Source organism: Psammomys obesus, unplaced genomic scaffold (assembly GCF_907164565.1).
Source record: "Psammomys obesus unplaced genomic scaffold, mPsaObe1.curated_primary_1811, whole genome shotgun sequence".
Classification (NCBI taxonomy): Eukaryota; Metazoa; Chordata; class Mammalia; order Rodentia; family Muridae; genus Psammomys; species Psammomys obesus.
In genome coordinates, this window is record NW_026585587.1 from 6,690,275 (window position 1) to 6,707,828 (window position 17,554).

Sequence of the window (17,554 nt, forward strand, 5' to 3'; positions counted from 1 at the left end):
TGGGTGTATGTGTTAACTTCTGGCTCTTTGATTCAATTCCATTGATCAACCTGTCTGTTTTTATGCCAATACCATAGAGTTTTTTTTCTTACTATTGCTCTGTAGAACAGCTTTTATTGTGCAGGATTGTTTTAGCTATCCTGGGTTTTTGTTTTTCCATATGAAGTTGAAAATTTTTCTTTCAAGGTCTGTAAAAAATTGTGTTGAATTTTTATGAGAATTAATTATACTGAATCTGTAGATTGCTTTTGGTAATATGTCCATTTTTGCTAATTTAATTGTACTGACCCAAGAGCATGTGAAACCTTTCCGTCTTCTGATACCTTTTTCTTTCTTCAAAGACTTGATCTGCTTGTCTAACAGGTCTTTCATTTGCTTGGTTTGAGTTACACCAAAATACTTTATATAATTTGTGGCTATTGAGAAGGGTGTAGTTTCCCTAATTTCTTTCTCAGCCCATTTGTTATTTATATACATGAGGAGTACAGATTTTTTTTAATTAACTTTGTATTCAGCCACTTTGCTGAAGCTGTTTATCAGTTGTAAGAGTTCTCTGGTAAAAATTTTTGGAGTCACTTATGCACAGTATCATACCATCTGTAAATAGCAATATTTTGACTTTTTCCTTTCCAGTTTGTATCCCTTTAATCTCCTTTAGTTGTCTTATTGCTCTAGCTAAAACATCAAGTACTACATTGAAAAGATATGGAAAGAGTGGGCAGCCTTGTCTTATCCCATTTTTAGTGGAATTTTGTTAAGTTTTTCTCCATTTAATTTGATATTGGCTTTTGGCTTGCTGTATATTGCCTTTATTGTGTTTAAGAATATTCCTTGTAGCCCTGATCTCTCCAATACTTTTATCATAAAGGAGTATTGGATTTTGTCAAAGGCTTTTTCAGCATCTAATGAGATGATCATGTGGTTTCTTTTTCCTTTCAGTTTTTTTTTCTTTATATGGTAGATTACGTTGATGGATTTACATCCCTGGGATGAAGCCTACTTGATCATGGTGGATGATGTTCTTGGATTTGGTTTGCAAGTATTTTATTATTTTCATCAATGTTCTTAAGGGAAATTAGTCTGAAATTGTACGCATAAGGTTACTGTGTAATTTAAATGCAGATTTCTTTCTTTAGATGTATTTATTATTTATACAATATTCTGCCTGCATGTGTACCAGCAGACTATAAGAGGGCACCAGATCACATTATAGATGGTTATGAGCCACCATATGGTTGCTGGGAATTGAACTCAGGACCTTTGGAAGAACAGCCAGTGCTCTTAACCTCTGAGCCATCTCTCCAGCCCCAAATACTGATTTCTGTACCCCCATCCCCACCATATCTGGTTGCAATTCTTGTTCTGAGAATCTTCTCTCTCAGTGTTGTATAAACACTGCTCCCCAGTTGTCCTCCGATATGCCAGTAAAGCAAGTTTATAGCCAATCGCTGAGCAGGGAAGAGAATAGGGCTAGAGTTCCTGCCAGCCAGGAAAAGAGAAATTAGAGGAGGAAGTAGGGGATTCAGCTACAGGCAGATATCCAGGAATCATCAGGAAAGAGGAGCTAGAACAAGAAAGCCATAAAGTGGAAGAACCTCTGGGATCTATGCTGAGGGAAAGCCAGACTAGCAGAGATGGTTAAGAACTGCTCAGGCTTTGCACTGTATACCTTTATAAACAAATAATATAACAGTCTCAATTATGTGGGTGATAGCTGGCTTAAGAGAATAACTGAGAAATAAGCACAATTTTATAAAAATAACTTTAACATGAAATTCTCTTTATTTGTTGGATCTTTGTGTAGTTTAGATATCAGGCTGACTGTGGCCTTATGAAATAAATTTGACAATGTTCACCCTGTTTTTATTTTGTGTAGTAGTTTGAGGAATATTGGTATTAGCTATTCTTTGAAAGACTGGTAGAATTTTGTACTAAAACCATCAGGTAGTGAGTTTGTTTCTTTTTTTTTTCTTTTCTTTTGTCTGCTTCTAATTCCTTAGAGTTTACAGGTATGTTTAAATTCTGTGGGCTACAGGCTTTTGAAGACCTAAGGATTCTTTGGATTTCCTCGGTGTCTATTATGTCTACTTTTCATTTCTGATTTTGTTAATTTTGATATTGTCTCTCTGCCTTTTAGTTAGTTTGGCTAAGGGTTTCTCTATCTTGTTGATTTTCTCAAAGAACCACCTCTTAGTTTCATTGATTCTTTGTATTGTTCTATTTGTTTTTAATTTATTGATTTTGATTACTCCCAAGTTTGATTACTCCTCTGTGTGTTTTTACTTCTTTTTGTTCTAAAGCTTTCAGGTGTGCTGTTAAGTTGCTGGTATGAAAACTCTCCCGAGTTCTTTATGGAGGTACCTAGTGCTAACTTTCCTCTTACCACTGCCTTCGTTGTGTCCCATAAGTATGAATTCTACAAAGTCTTTAATTTATTTCTTTATTTCTTCCCCAACCTCATGGTCATTGAGTAGAGTTTTTCAGTTTCTATGAGTTTGTAGGCTTTCTGTTGTTTCTGTTGTTGTTGAAGTCAAGCTTTAATCCTTGTTTGTCTGATAAGACACAAGGGTTTTTTTTTCAGTTTTCTTTTATCTGTGGATGTTTGCTTTGTGACCAAGTGTATGGTCAGTTTTAGAGAAGGTTCAATGAAGTGCTGAGGTGAAGGTATATTCTTTGTGTTTGGGTAAAATGTTCTGTAAATATCTGTTAGGTCCATTTGATTTGTGACATCTATCAGTTTCATTATTTCTCTGTTTAGTTTCTGCCTGGATGACCTGTCCATTGGTGAGGGTGGGGTGTTGAAGTCTCTCACTATTAATGTGCGGGGTTTTATGTGCAGTTTAAGCTTTAGCAATGTTCCTTTTACTAAATGTGGGTGCCCTTGCATTTGGGGCATAGATGTTCAGAGTTGAGAAGTCATCTTGGTGGATTTTTCCTTTGATAAGTATGAAGTGTGCTTCCTCATCTCTTTTGATTAATTTTGGTTGAAATTCTATTTTATTAGATATTAGACTGGCTACTCCAACTTGCTTCTTGGGTCCATTTGCTTGGAAAAACTTTTTTCCAGTCCTTTACTCTGAGGTAATTGTGTCTTTGTTGCTGAGGTGTGTTTCTTGTATGCAGCAGAATGATGGATCCTGTTTTTGCCTCCATTTTGTTAGCCTATGTCGTCTTACTGGGAAATTAAATCCTTTGATGTTGAGAGATATTATTGACCAATGATTGTTATTTTTTGTTATTTGGATGGTCGAGGTAGTAGTGAGTGTGTGTGTTTCCCTTCTTTTGTTTTTGATGGTGTGGAATTATTTCCTGTGTTTTCTTGTATGTCGTTAATCTACTTGTGTCAGAGTTTTCCTTCTAGTATACTCTGTAGGGCAAGGTTTGTGGAAAGATATTACTTAAATTTGATTTTGTCATGGAATAAATTGTTTTCTCCATCTCTGTGTTTAATCATCTCCATGGTGATTAAAAGTTTTGCAGGGAATAGTAGTCTGGGCTGGCATCTGTGGTCTCTTGGAGACTGGGAGATATCTGCCTTAGTACTGCTGGCTTTTAAAGTCCCTTTTGAGAAAACTGGTGTAAATCTAATAGGTTTGCCTTTATATGTTACTTGGCCTTTTTCCCTTGTGGCTTTTAATATTCTTTCTTAGTTTTGTACATTTAATGTTTTAATTATTATGTGATGGGAGGATTTTCTTTTTTGATCTAATCTACTTGGTGCTGTAAGCTTCTTGTGCATTTGTAGGTATCTCTTTATATTGGAAAAATTTTCTTCTATGTTTTTGTTGAAAATATTTTCTGGGCCTTGGAACTGGGAATCTTCTTCTTTTCCTATTATTCTTAGGTTTGGTCTTTCATAATGTCCCAGGTTTCTTGGATGTTTTTTGTCAGAATCTTTTTAGAGTTAACATTTTCTTTGATCAATGTATCTATTTTTTCAATCATATCTTCTATGCCTGAGATTCTATCTTCCATCTCTTGTATTCTGTTGGTGATCCTCATATCTGTAGTTCCTGTCCTCTTCCCTAGGTTTCCCATCTCCATGATTCCCTCAGTTTGTGTGGTTTTTTTTTGGTTTTTTTTGTTTGTTTGTTTGTTTGTTTGTTTTTATTGCTTATATTTTCATTTTCAGGTCTTGAACAGTTTTATTCATTTCCTTCACCTGTTTGATTGTATTTTCCTCTATTTTCTTTAAGGGATTTATTCATTTCCTCTTTAGAGGCCTCTATCATCTTCATTAAGATTGGATTTAAGATCGTCATCTTGTGCTTCAACTGTGTAAGGATCTCCAGGGCTTGTTATAGTAGGATAGCTGTGTGGTACCATATTGCCCTAGCTCTTGTTGGTTGTGTTCTTATGCTGACCTTTAGCCATTTGGTTGTCCCTGGTGTTGGTAGACCTTCAGTCATGCAGGCAGAGCTGTGGCCTGTGAAATGGAGCACACAGGGGACAGACAGGGTGAAGCTCACCACTGCTAGGCTTGTCCAGAAGGGACTGGGCAGGAAAGAAATTGCAGGAATCCGGTGTCTCCTGGTAGTCCCCATTGGCAGCAGGGTCTCTGTGAATGAGAGTTGTGGGAGGGAGAACGGAGTGCACAGGGGATAGGGCAGAGCTTACCACTGTTGGATTTGGGCAGGGAGTGGGACACCCAGCTAGCAGGGGTTTGGGTCATATGGTCACCTGGCCATACTGGGTGGCAGCAGGCCTCAGAGATGAAGACAGAGCTGTGGGCCAGGAAATGGAGTGCACAGTAGATAGGGCAGAGCTCACCACCACTGCTGCTGCTGCTGGGTTTGCCCCTGGGACCAGGCAGGCAGGGAGTTGGAGAGGTAGGGGGTCTCACCTAGGAGTCCCCTGGCAGCAGGTCTCTGGCAGCAGGCAGAACTGGCTATCCTGAGTGGCAGCAGGCCTCCAGGGATCCACACAAAATAGTTTGATCATATTCTTTCCCTCCCAGCTTTTCCTTACGTCCCTGTCACCCATCTTCATCCACCCCACCCCTCTGGAAAAGCTACTTTAAGATTTCATACTTACTAATGTTCTGAGAACCAAGGCAAGATTTCTAGAACATAGCTGATTATTAGCATTTACAGGGAGTAATTAGAAAACGGGTTGTCTTTTCCTTGCCTCTGTGTCTCTCCTGGGTTGAAAGGTAATGTGGGCAAACCAGAAAGATGCCCCCTGTAAAAATTATTTTCTAATACGACCTTTTCAGCATTTTACCCTTGATCACATTGTAAATCAAAACTAATATATGGCTCTCTTAAGCTGATATGTGTTTCTGCCAACCCAGATACCTGACAGGTAAAGGGAGGCTTAAAGAATATGCACTGTTCATAGCTGTGTTGGTCAGATTAAACCACCAGCGGTATTAATGCTTCATCATTAACTGAGCATGTGTGGGTAATATAAATGTATTTTTGGTTTGTAGATTTGTAATTCAAGGTATGGAAGACTGGAGCTGCCAGACTTTTTCCAAGTGGTTACTATCACATCCAGGGCAAGTGGGCCTCATTGTGGTGAGTTCACATCTCCTTGAATCATGAGGAGAGGATTTAGTTGCGGTTGCAGTGCTAAGAAAGTACACATGTGGAAAATGAGTTATTATGAAGGGAATGGAGGTATCCTGGTTGCTCTGAGATGCATTTAAAATAAGATGAAAATGTTTATATATACGTAATGATATAATAAATCCAGTAAAATTATTACAGAAAATTGCTGGTTGAAATATGGGTATTTGTTCCATTCATTCATTCACCTTCTTAGAGTTTAAAAATATTCAAATAATAATATGAAATGACAATAACCTATAAATTACTTTCTTAAAGATGTCAACTATATTGCACGGTACACGTTTTTATTGTTAAAAGTTACCCCAAACTTGGCGTCTTAAAACTATTAAATTTTTAATTCTAAACACGTGTGTTAGCAGGAGACTGCAGGGCTCCTTGCTGGGATCCCCTTGTCAGCAGGAATATGTGGCGTCTCCTTATGGGACAATCTAATTTCTGGCCTCCACCAGCTCCTAGAGAGAAGGTCACCAGGACACCTCGGATTACAGCCTCTTCCTCCATCTTCAAAGCTGGTCGTGTTGCATCCTTCCAACTATCCTCCTATAGCTGTGTCTCCTACTCAGAGACAGACAGTTGGTTTCCATTGTAAGGATGCATGTGGCACAGATAGTCCAGAGTAACGCCATCTCAAGATTGTTAGCCACGTATACCATGTCTCTTTTGCCATCTTCATGGGGCCTAGGACATGTTAGGACAAGAATGACCTCGTAGAAAGCCATTATTCTGCACCCTTGTTAGGGTGAACTTTATTGCTTTTCTTGAGGTCAAAAGAGAGAAAGACTGCAGCAATGACTCAGCCATTAAGAGCACTGGCTGACTTGCAGAGGGCCCAGGTTCCATTCCCAGCACCCACACGGCAGCTCACAGCCTTCTGTAACTGCAGTTCCTGGGGATCAAATACCTCTTATGATGGTTCCTGCATGCATGGGATACACACACACATATATATGCAGGCACATACATAGTCACAAAAACAAATATTTTTTTAAGAGGAAGAGAAGGAAAATTAGAAAAGTGTGATAAGAAAACCAAAGGTGTCAGTTGTTCTAAGAAATTGTTGAAATCTCCCTCAGCAGAATGTATGAAATAGAAGACAAAAGAGGAACCCCAAGGGAAATAGCATTTGAGATATAGATAAAAGGCAGGCTCATGGCAAGTACTGCAAAAGGCTGGAGGGTGGCGGGCGTGTGTGTGTGTGTGTGTGTGTGTGTGTGTGTGTGTGTGTGTGTGCGCGCGCGAGCAGAATAAGAAGTAGGAGAGTAGCCATGGGAAGTTGAAAAGATGACTTTTTATTTGTGTCTTTGCTATTTCACTAGAAACACTGAATGATCATAATAAAAAGGGGTGGTCCTAATTTGTAAGGCCTCTAGAGATCTGCCTCATGGTTTGAATGTGAAATATCCCCCACACTCTTCTGTGTTTGAGCACTTAGTCCCAGTTAGAGGTGCTAGGTACCTCCCTAGAGGGAGCTGGCCATTGGTGGTGAGAGACACACTTAAGGTTTCATAGCCCTGACTGGGTCCTTGTTCTTAGCCTCTGTATGTGAGCAGGCAGCCTCATGCCCCTGACCCCACAGATGAGGGCAGCTACCCCTTCCACACCATGCCCTTTCCTGACAGGATGGAAGTACCCTTAAACCATGAGCCAAGGTAAGTTCTCCCTTATGGTCACTTCTTGTCAGGAATTTTGTCACAGCAGTGAGCAATGTCACTGATAGTCTGAACCCACACTACGTGTCAGTCATTAGGGCCAGTGTGAACATCCGAAACTGGCTTATCTGGAGAGAGAGAGAGGGAGAAAGCCAGATGGAGGATATGGGGCTGCTTCAGACTGTCCACAGCAGCTGACTATGATTTGCTTTGTGCTGTAGCAGAGGCGTGGTTTTACCAACTGCAGATAGTTGTGTGATGTTTAGAATTCTGGGAACTTTTCAGAGAGTATATAAATGCTAGGTCCCCGATAGACCTAGCATTTAGGGTGGGTGGTTGTTGGTCCTTTAGGGAGGTTATTTGTGGCTTGCTAATAGCCATGGCCAAAGAAGAAACAAAAGGAAAGAAATCAGATTCTGGGTTCTCTCTCTCTCTCCTCTATCTTTCTGTCCTATCTAGTGATAGGGGCTGAAACAGAGGGAAGGGATTGGGGGGGGGGGAAGAACTCACAGAGTAGCAAAGACAAGCTACAGTAACTATTATTAAATAAACATCATAGAAAACATACTTGACTTACAGTTCTTGTTTAAAAAAATAAATCCGCATTTTGTACATTGCCTGACCCCCACAACCTTCAAGCCTTCACCTAGTACTGTGGACAGAAATTTGCTTTCGACTTGACTAAGTGCCAGATCTTAAGCTGAAAGCTGCTATAAGATGTTTATATGACAGTGGTAAAATTATAGGGTAGCCTATACATTGTGTAGTTTAACAAAGTCAAATAGTCCAGTCTGACCTAAGAGGAGCTACTTCCTGGTTCCTGGTGACCCAGGGGTGCTTCACAGTAAACAGCACCTGCATTCTGTTCTTAGAGTTTATTACTCTCTAGTGGACTTTATCTTCAGTCACTGAATGTACCTTTGCCCAGGTCCCCCCCCCCCCATCTACCTTACCTATTGCTTATCCCCTACCCCCCCCCCAGGGTGTACTTTATAGCTCCCTTGAATTTCTGGCTCTCTTGAACTCAGCATAGAGTCATCTCTGAATAAAAAGATATTTTTGAGAGAATGGGACAATGAGATAGCTGTCTATGGTGGCCATGTAGACATTTTTCTATATAGATTTGTCCATGATACAGCAATTAGTTATTCCTCTATAAATAAATGTGTCACCATTCTAGAGGTGGTGAGACCTTGGAAAATGGAGTCGATGAATGAGTCTCACACAATGGCCAACTTTATTCAGACCTCTTCCTGTCCACTACACCTGACATTCTAAGAACAAGTTGGTGTTTTAAAGAAACTGAGGTCACAAGACTCTTGTCAGATTTTCTTGGAGTGTTCTCACAAGTACTCAGAATTGTCCTCACATGATTCTATTCCTGGACCATGTTCTGACATAAGTGTGTAAGTGGATTTTTGTTTTTGTTTTTTGTTTTTTGTTTTCTTTCATCACGACCACAGAATTCCCTCACCATAGGTGTTCTCACTTGCTATAATTCATGAACTGTCATCTCAAGCTATGCAGAGTGGAACTCCTGACTGGGTAGTTGTTTTTCCTCATACTTCCCAAGCCTTAGTCTCTAGCCACTCAATGACCACATCTTATAAGAGATAGCTTCCAAGTAGCACTCCCCAGAGAAGAGCACAATTAGTTGTTCAACATCAAACGGTCAGCTCTGAAAACATACAAGTAACAGTATAGAGATTGATCAGGTCGTGTTTAGGAACATATATGTATATACATATAAGTATGTAACAGCAATTAATGAAAAAATGAGATTGTGAATTTGAAATAGAGGAAGGAGGAGTATATGGGAGGGCTTAGAGGAAAAGGAGGGGAATTTATGTAATTATATTATAAACTCATAAAATTAAAGAAATGCTTTTTAAAAGTTAGTTTCTGTTGCCTGCAAAGAAAAGAAAAAAGAATGCTGATTAATATACCCTCTGAACCTTTCTACCCTCTGAACCTTTCTCTGGAAAAATATCACCACAACATGTATTTCCTCTATGCTAATTATTCCCATTTATATAACTGTATAAACTCTATTAATATGGTTTTAAGCACTTCAAGTTCAGCATGGTTCAAAGTGAATTAATGATGCCGCCTTGTCCAAACAAGGCATTCTTTCAAAAGATACTATCTAGACTAGGGTTGAAGTCCCATCAACCTGATTCTACAAACTTAGAAGCTTTCCTGATGATTTCCTTCTTTTTTTTTAATTTTATTTTTTTCTTATCAGTTACATTTTATTAACTCTGTATCCCAGCCGTGTCCCGATCCCTCATTCCCTCCCAGTCCCTCCCTCCCCCCCTCATCTCCACCGTGCCCCTTGCCAAGTCCACTGATAGGGGGGACCTCCTCCTCATTCATCTGATCCTGTTTTATCAGGTATCTTCAGGACTGGCTGCAAAGCTCTCCTCTGTGGCCTAACAGGACTGCTCCTCCCTTGGGGGGTGGGGAGGCCAAAGAGCCAGTCATTGAGTTCCTGTTAGAAATAGTCCTTGTTCCCCTCACTATGGGAAACCAATTGGTTACTGAGCTACCACAGGCTACATCTGAGCAGAGGTTCTAGGTTATATTCATACATGGTCCTTGGTTGCATGTCAGTCTCAGAAAAGACCCTGCGCCCAGATATATTTGGTCCTTGTGGAGCTCTTATCCTTTCCTCATCAGACTAACTCCCCTTCTTTCTTATGATTCCCTGTACTCTGCCAAAGGTTTGGTCATGAGTCTTTGCTTTGAAAACTCTGCTAGTTAGAGTCTTTCAAATGCGCTCAGTAGACTCCTGTCATATGTTCAATGCGCATCCCATCTGTCTTTCTAAACAAGGATTGATCATCTTACCCCATGTCCGCTCTCTTGATTATCTTTTTTAGGTGTATAGATTTCATTATGTTTATCATATCTTATAGGTCTATATAAGTGAGTATATACCGTGTTTGTCTTTCTCCTTCTGTGATATTTCACTCAGGATGATCTTTTCTAGATCCCACCATTTGCCTGCAAATTTCATGATTTCCTCCTTTTTGATTGCTGAGAAGTATTCCATTGTGTAAAAATACCACAATTTCTGTACCCATTCCTCCATTGATGGACATCTGGGTTGTTTCCAGGTTCTGGCTATTACAAATAAAGCTGCTATAAACATGGTTGAGCAAATATCCCTTTTGTGTACTTGAGCAAACTTTGGGTATATACCTAGCAGTGGTATAGCTGGGTCTTGAGGAAGCACTATTCCTAATTGTCTTAGAAAGCGCCAGATAGATTTCCAGAGTGGTTTTATCCGTTTACATTCCCACCAGCAGTGGAGGAGGGTTCCCCTTTCTCCACAACCTCTCCAGCATGTGTTGTCCCTTGAGTTTTTCATCTTGGCCATTCTGATGGGTGTAAGGTGATATCTCAGGGTCGTTTTGATTTGCATTTCCCTGATGGCTAATGAGGATGAGCATTTCTTTAAGTGTTTCTCTGCCATTCGATATTCCTCTGTCGAGAATTCTCTGTTTAGCTCTGTTCCCCATTTTTTAATTGGATTACTTGGTTTGCTGCTTTTCAGCTTCTTTAGTTCTTTGTATATACTCGATATTAGTCCTCTCTTAGATAAAGGGTTAGTGAAGATTCTTTCCCAATCTGTAGGCAGGCGTTTTGTTTTGATGACAGTGTCCTTTGCTTTACAGAAGCTTTTCAGTTTCATGAGGTCCCATTTATTGATTGTTGCTCTTAGAGCCTGTGCTGTTGGTGTTCTGTTCAGGAAGTTGTCTCCTGTGCCAATGAGTTCTAGGCTGTTCCCCACGTTTTCTTCTAACAGATTTAGAGTATCTGGTTTTATGTTGAGGTCCTTGATCCACTTTGACTTTAGTTTTGTGCAGGGTGATAAATGTGGATCTATTTTCATTTTTCTGCATGTGGACATCCAGTTGGACCAGCACCATTTGTTGAAGATGCTGTCTTTTTGCCATTGAATGGTTTTGGCTTCTTTGTCAAAAATCGAGTATTCATAGGTGTGTGGGTTTATTTCTGGGTCTTCTATGCGGTTCCATTGATCCTCCTTTCTGTTTTTATGCCAATACCATGCAGTTTTTATTACTATTGCTCTGTAGTACAACTTGAGATCGGGTATAGAGATACTTCTAGATGATCTGTTGTTGTACAGGATTGTTTTGGAGATTCTGGGGTTTTTTTTGTTTCTCCATATGAAGCTGAGAATCTTTTTTTCAAGGTCTGTAAAGAATTGAGTTGGTATTTTGATGGGAATTGCATTGAATCTGTAGATTGCTTTTGGCAGGATGGCCATTTTCACAATGTTAATCCTACCAATCCATGAGCACGGGAGATCTTTCCATCTTCTGAGATCTTCTTCAATTTCTTTCTTCAGAGACTTGAAGTTTTTCTCAAACAGGTCTTTCACTTGCTTGGTTAGTGTCACCCCAAGGTACTTTATGTTATTAGTGGCTATTGTGAAGGGTATTGTTTCCCTAATTTCTTTCTCAGCCCTTTTGTCTTTGGTATACAGGAGGGCTTCTGATTTTTTTTGAGTTGATTTTGTATCCTGCCACTTTGCTGAAGGTGTTTATCAGCTGGAGGAGTTCTCTGGTTGAATTTTTGGGGTCGCTCATATATACTATCAAATCATCTGTGAATAGTGACACTTTGACCTCTTCCTTTCTGATTTGTATCCCTTTGATCTCCTTTAGTTGTCTTATTGCTCTGGCTAGGACTTCAAGTACTATGTTGAAGAGGTAGGGAGAGAGTGGGCAGCCTTGTCTTGTCCCTGATTTCAGTGGGATTGATTTAAGTTTCTCTCCATTGAGTTTGATGTTGGCTATAGGCTTGCTGTATATTGCCTTTACTATGTTTAGATATGTGCCTTGTATTCCTGATCTCTTCAATACTTTAAACATGAATGGGTGTTGGACTTTGTCAAATGCTTTTTCAGCATCTAAGGAGATGATCATGTGGTTTTTCTCCTTCAGTTTGTTTATGTGGTGGATTACATTGATGGATTTTCATATGTTGAACCACCCTTGCATGCCTGGGATGAAGCCTACTTCGTCGTGGTGGATGATATCTTTGATGTGTTCTTGGATTCGGTTTGCAAGTATTTTAGTGAGTATTTTTGCATCAATGTTCATAAGAGGGATAGGTCTGAAGTTCTCTTTTTTTGTTGGGTCTTTGTGTGGTTTAGGTATCAGGGTGACTGTTGCTTCATAGAATGAGTTTGGTAATGTACCTTCTGTTTCTATTTTGTGGAATAGTTTGAGGAGAATTGGTGTGAGCTCTTCTTTGAAGGTCTGGTAGAATTCCGCACTGAAACCATCTGGCCCAGGGCTTTTTTTGGAGGGGAGACTGTGAATGGCTGCTTCAATTTCCTTGGGGGATATAGGGCTGTTCAGTCTTTCTACCTGATCTTGACTTAATGTTGGAAGATGGAATCTATCAAGAAAATTGTCCATTTCATTTAGGTTTTCAAATTTTGTGGCATATAGGCTTTTGTAGTATGACCTAATGATTGTTTGAATTTCCTCTGTGTCTGTAGTTATGTCACCCTTTTCATCTCTGATTTTGTTGATTTGGATAGATTCTCTCTGCTTTTTAGTTAGTTTGGCTAAGGGTTTGTCTATCTTGTTGATTTTCTCAAAGAACCAGCTTTTTGTTTCATTGATTCTTTGAATAGTTTTATTTGTTTCTAATTGATTGATTTCAGCCCTGAGTTTGATTATTTCCAGCCTTCTGCTCCTCTTGGGTGTATCTGCTTCTTTTTTTCCCAGGGTTTTCAGTTGGGCCATTAAGTTGTTTGTATGTGATGTTACGAATTTCTTCTTGCAGGCACTTAGTGCTATAAATTTTCCCCTGAGCACTGCTTTCAATGTGTCCCATAAATTTGGGTAGGTTGTGCCTTCATTTTCATTGAATTCTAGGAAGTCTTTAATTTCTTTCTTTATTTCTTCCTTACCCCAGCTGTCGTTGAGTAACAAGTTGTTCAGTTTCCATGTGTGTGTAGGCTGTTTGTTATTTCTGTTGTTGTTGAGGTCCAGCTTAAGTCCATGGTGGTCAGATAGAATACAAGGGATTATTTCAATCTTTATGTATCTGTTGAGGCTTGCTATATGGTCTATTTTGGAGAAGGTTCCATGCGGTGCTAAAAAGAAGGTATACTCTTTTGAGTTTGGATGAAAAGATCTGTAGACGTCTATTAGGTCCATTTGATTTAGGGTCTCTGTAAGTGTTTTTATTTCCCTATTTGTTTTCTGTCTAGTTGATCTGTCCCTTGGTGAGAGTGGAGTGTTGAAGTCTCCCACTATTAGGGTTTTATGATCAATGTGTGATTTAAGCTTTAATATTGTTTCGTTTACGAATGTAGGTGCTCTTGTATTTGGGGCATAGATATTCAAAATTGTGATGTCCTCTTGGTGGATTTTTCCTTTAATGAGAATATAGTGGCCCTCCTTATCTTTTTTGATTAACTTGGGTTGAAAGTCTATTTTATTAGATATTAGGATGGCTACTCCCGCTTGTTTTCTGGAACCATTTGCTTGAAAGACATTTTTCCAGCCCTTTACTCTGAGGTAGTGTTTATATTTGTTGCACAGGTGTGTTTCTTGGATGCAACTGAATGATGGATCCTGTTTCCGCAACCATTCTGTTAGTCTGTGTCTTTTAATTGGGGAGTTGAGTCCGTTGATGTTGATAGAAACTAGTGACCAACAATTGTTACTTACTTTAGATGTGGTGTTGGTGGTGTCACTGAGTTTCATTGCTTGTCTTCTTTTGGTTTTTTTGTTGTGTAGTTATCTATTTCCTCTGTTTCCTTCAATGTAGTTGTTTTCTTTGGTTTGGAGTTTCCCTTCTAGTAACTTCTGTAGAGCTGGGTTACTATGTAGATATTGTTTAAATTTGGTTTTGTCTTGGAATATCTTGAATTCTCCATCTATGTTAATTGAAAGTTTTGCTGGGTATAGTAGTCTGGGTTGAAATCTGTGGTCCCTTAAGGACTGTATGATTTCTGTCCAGGCCCTTCTGGCTTTCATAGTTTCTGTTGAGAAATCTGGTGTGATTCTGATAGGTCTACCTTCATATGTTACTTGGCCTTTTTCCCTTGCTGCTTTTAGAATTTTTTCTTTGTTTTGTAGGTTCAGTGTTTTGACTATGATGTGACGTGAAGAATTTCTTTTCTGGTCTAGTCTACTTGGTGTTCTGTAGGCCTCTTGTATGTTTATGGCCATCTCCTTCTTTAAGTTGGGAAAGTTTTCTTCTATAATTTTCTTGAAAATATTTTCTGGACCTTTGAGCCTGATGTCTTCTTTTTCTTCTACTCCTATTATTCTTAGGTTTTGTCTTTTCATGGTGTCCTTGATTTCTTGGATGTTTTGTGTTTGGAACTTTTCTGATTTTAATTTTTCTTTGAGAGACGTGTCAATTTCCACAAGTGTATCTTTGGCTCCTGAGATTCTTTCTTCCATCTCTTGTATTCTGTTGGAAATGCTTACCTTTGTAGTTCCTGATCTTTTCTCTATGTTCTCCAGCTCCTGGTTTTTCTCTATTTGTGTTTTCTTTATTGATTCTAATTCTGTTTTCATGTCTTGCACCATTTCCTTCATCTGTTTGAATGTGGACTCCTGCTTTTCAATGATAGCTTCTATTTTTTTGTCCGTTTCCTCTCTATGTATCACTAATTGTGCCTCTACTTCTTTGGGTATAATTGCCTGTATTTCTATGAGAGCTTTGTTTATTTCTTCTTTATTTGCCTTCATTTGTGTGGACATTTCTTTGAGAGCTTTGTGCATTTCTTCTCTGTTTGCCTCAATTTTCGTGGTCATTTCTCTGAGAGCACGATTTGTTTCCTCTTGGTTAGTCTCGATTTCTTTGGTTATTTCTCTGAGGGCTTTGTTCATTTCATCTTTATGGGCCTCTAATAGCTGGAGAAACATAGTTTTGAGGTCGTTTTCTTGTATATCTAGTGAATTGAAGTGTCCATTGTTTTGTGGGGTTGCTGGTGAGGTCATTATGTCCTGATTTTTGTTGGGAGTGTTCTTACGTCTGCCTCTAGCCATCTGGTTATTTATAATCCTCACTGGTTGTTCCTCGAGATTGTAGTTTGTGCTATGATCCTCTCTTTCTGTTTTCTGGACTGTTTTTTCTGGAAGATGAGAGAGGTTCACTGCTTTGGGAGTGTGCACTGTGTTTTCAGTTTTGCCTAAGTAAGGAATGTGACGCTGGCGCTATTCAAGTGCGCTTTTAGCGGGCGCAGTGTGCATGCGCGGATTCTCTGACTATTGCAGTGGCCTGCAAGCCACTATTACGCAGCTCTGACTGAGATCCAGGGATTGTTTGCCTGGATTACCCTGGTGGACCCACAAGGCAGAGGCTTCAATGTTGGGGTCGCTATCCCAAGAATCCCTATGATGCCCACACTAGGGGTGTGGGTGGCAGGGATCTCGTCTGATTGCTTCTGTGGAGAGGCCCTGGGTCTGGGGCAATCTCTCCCTAGAAGGCTCACTCACTCTCTTGCAGGACCAGTTGGAATGCACAGGGGTTCCCCTTGCTCACTACTCTCTGTTTTGGTCCTGCTGCGGAAGTGCACAGATAGGCTAACAGTCAGCTCTGTGACACTGTGGCCGCAGGACTCGGTGTCCACCTTTCCTGTGTGCTGCCTCTTTGTCCTTTCCCTCTGCCAGGAGGGGTTATGTTGACTGGTCCCTGGGTGGCTCAGGAAAGAGTTAGGATGAGTGTACTCAATCCCAGATCCCGGGCCCAGATCTCTCTGCCAGAAGCAGCCTAGCGGTAGAATCTATGTTTGCTGATCCCAAGAGAGTACTGGGTAGGGTTGAGTGTCCTCAGATCCAGAGCTTGGGTTTCTCTGCTAGGGGCCACTGGGTGAGCTGGAGAGAGGGTGCTGTGTCCTTGGCAGGCTGCCTCTCTGTCCTTCCCCTCTGACCTTCCCCTCTGCTAGGGCAAGCTTATGGAGGTGCTCTCAGGGGAGTGCCAGCAGGGGTTGGGGCTTCTCAGTCGGGTCCTGAGCCCTGGGCCGGCGTTTCTCTGCCAGGGGTCAGGTGGGGGGGGGCGCCAGTGATAGAACTTGCTGCTAGACCTTATTGCACTGGACCCAGGATAATCTCAGGACGTGTAGAATGACCACAGTCCCAGATCCCGAGCTGTAGTTTGTTTGCTAGGAGCAGCCAGCATCACTGGAGTTCTGGCACTGTGAAGCCGCTGTGCACCTCTTTATCCTTCTGCTCCGCTGTGGCAGGGTTATGGCGGCGTTTGGGGGAGTGCCAGAAAGGATTGGGTTTTCTCAGCCCCGATCTTGGGTTGGGGTACAGACAATGTGGTCTGTGGCAGATTCTGCTGGATGCCTCCTGCCTCCTCCGAAGAGGGAGTAGGGATTTTGAGCTGGGCGCGCAGCTGCAATCCATGTGCAGCGGGAGCTCAATTGTGATGGCGGCGGGTACCCGTGGTCGGAGAGACTTTCCAGGGAAAGACTGGGTGACCCGTGACCAGTCTGGCAACTTTCCTTCCCCATGGGGTTTTTTTGCAACTGGGACTCCCAGCCTCAGGCACCCTTGTGCCCACCGATCAGCCTGGGGAAGTGATCGGGACAAGCAGGCTTGCGGCACCAGCCCGGAGACCCAAAGCCCTCGTTAGCCGGGTTCTCTTCCGGGTTCTGGCTAGGCAGCCGAGAGTGGACCCAACCGATTCCCATGCCATGAGAGCCTCCCCTCACCTGGGAAACACGATAGCTGTTGTTTTAGGGCCCAGAGTTCAGTCTCCTGGTTGCTGCACGGAGTGTGTTGTCCCCGCTTCTCAGACACGGTGTTCTCCCGGTGCCGCCATCTTGGCCCCTCGATTTCCTTCTTTTAACTTCCACAGGCAACCTGATTTTAAGCCAGCCTCTTTGTACAGCTCTCATATATCTGGGAAGAATAAATGTGACAGATGAATCAGATAATAGAAGTTATATTTTAAAAACTACAAATATCCACATTTTGTACACATTATGTGCAAATATACACATTAGACTCTCGTGGAGAAAACACTAATCTTGGGGTGGGGCCATTGTTAATGTGCTCAGGTTTTAATTTAATGATCATGTATTAAGAACATAAAATTTGCCGGGCATGGTGGCACATGCCTTTAATCCCAGCACTCGGAAGGCAGAGGCAGTGAGATCTCTGTGAGTTTAGGCTACCCTGGTCTCCAAAGTGAGTCCCGGACAGCCAGGGCCCCATTACACAGAGAAACCCTGTCTCAAGAGAAAACAAACAACAGCAAAATGAACATAAAATTTATTTCCTGGAGCATTGATAATGGCTCTACAGGTAAAGAAAGTTG

At 41.0% G+C, this 17,554-nt stretch overlaps 1 protein-coding gene across 1 annotated transcript in view; it reads left to right on the forward strand.

The window, feature by feature from the left end:
- Dnah14 (dynein axonemal heavy chain 14) overlaps window positions 1–17,554 on the forward strand; it is a 248,159-nt gene that overhangs the window by 91,282 nt on the left and 139,323 nt on the right. The window contains 1 exon segment of the mRNA XM_055609680.1: window positions 5,432–5,519. Within this exon segment, the coding sequence (XP_055465655.1) occupies window positions 5,432–5,519 (88 nt within the window).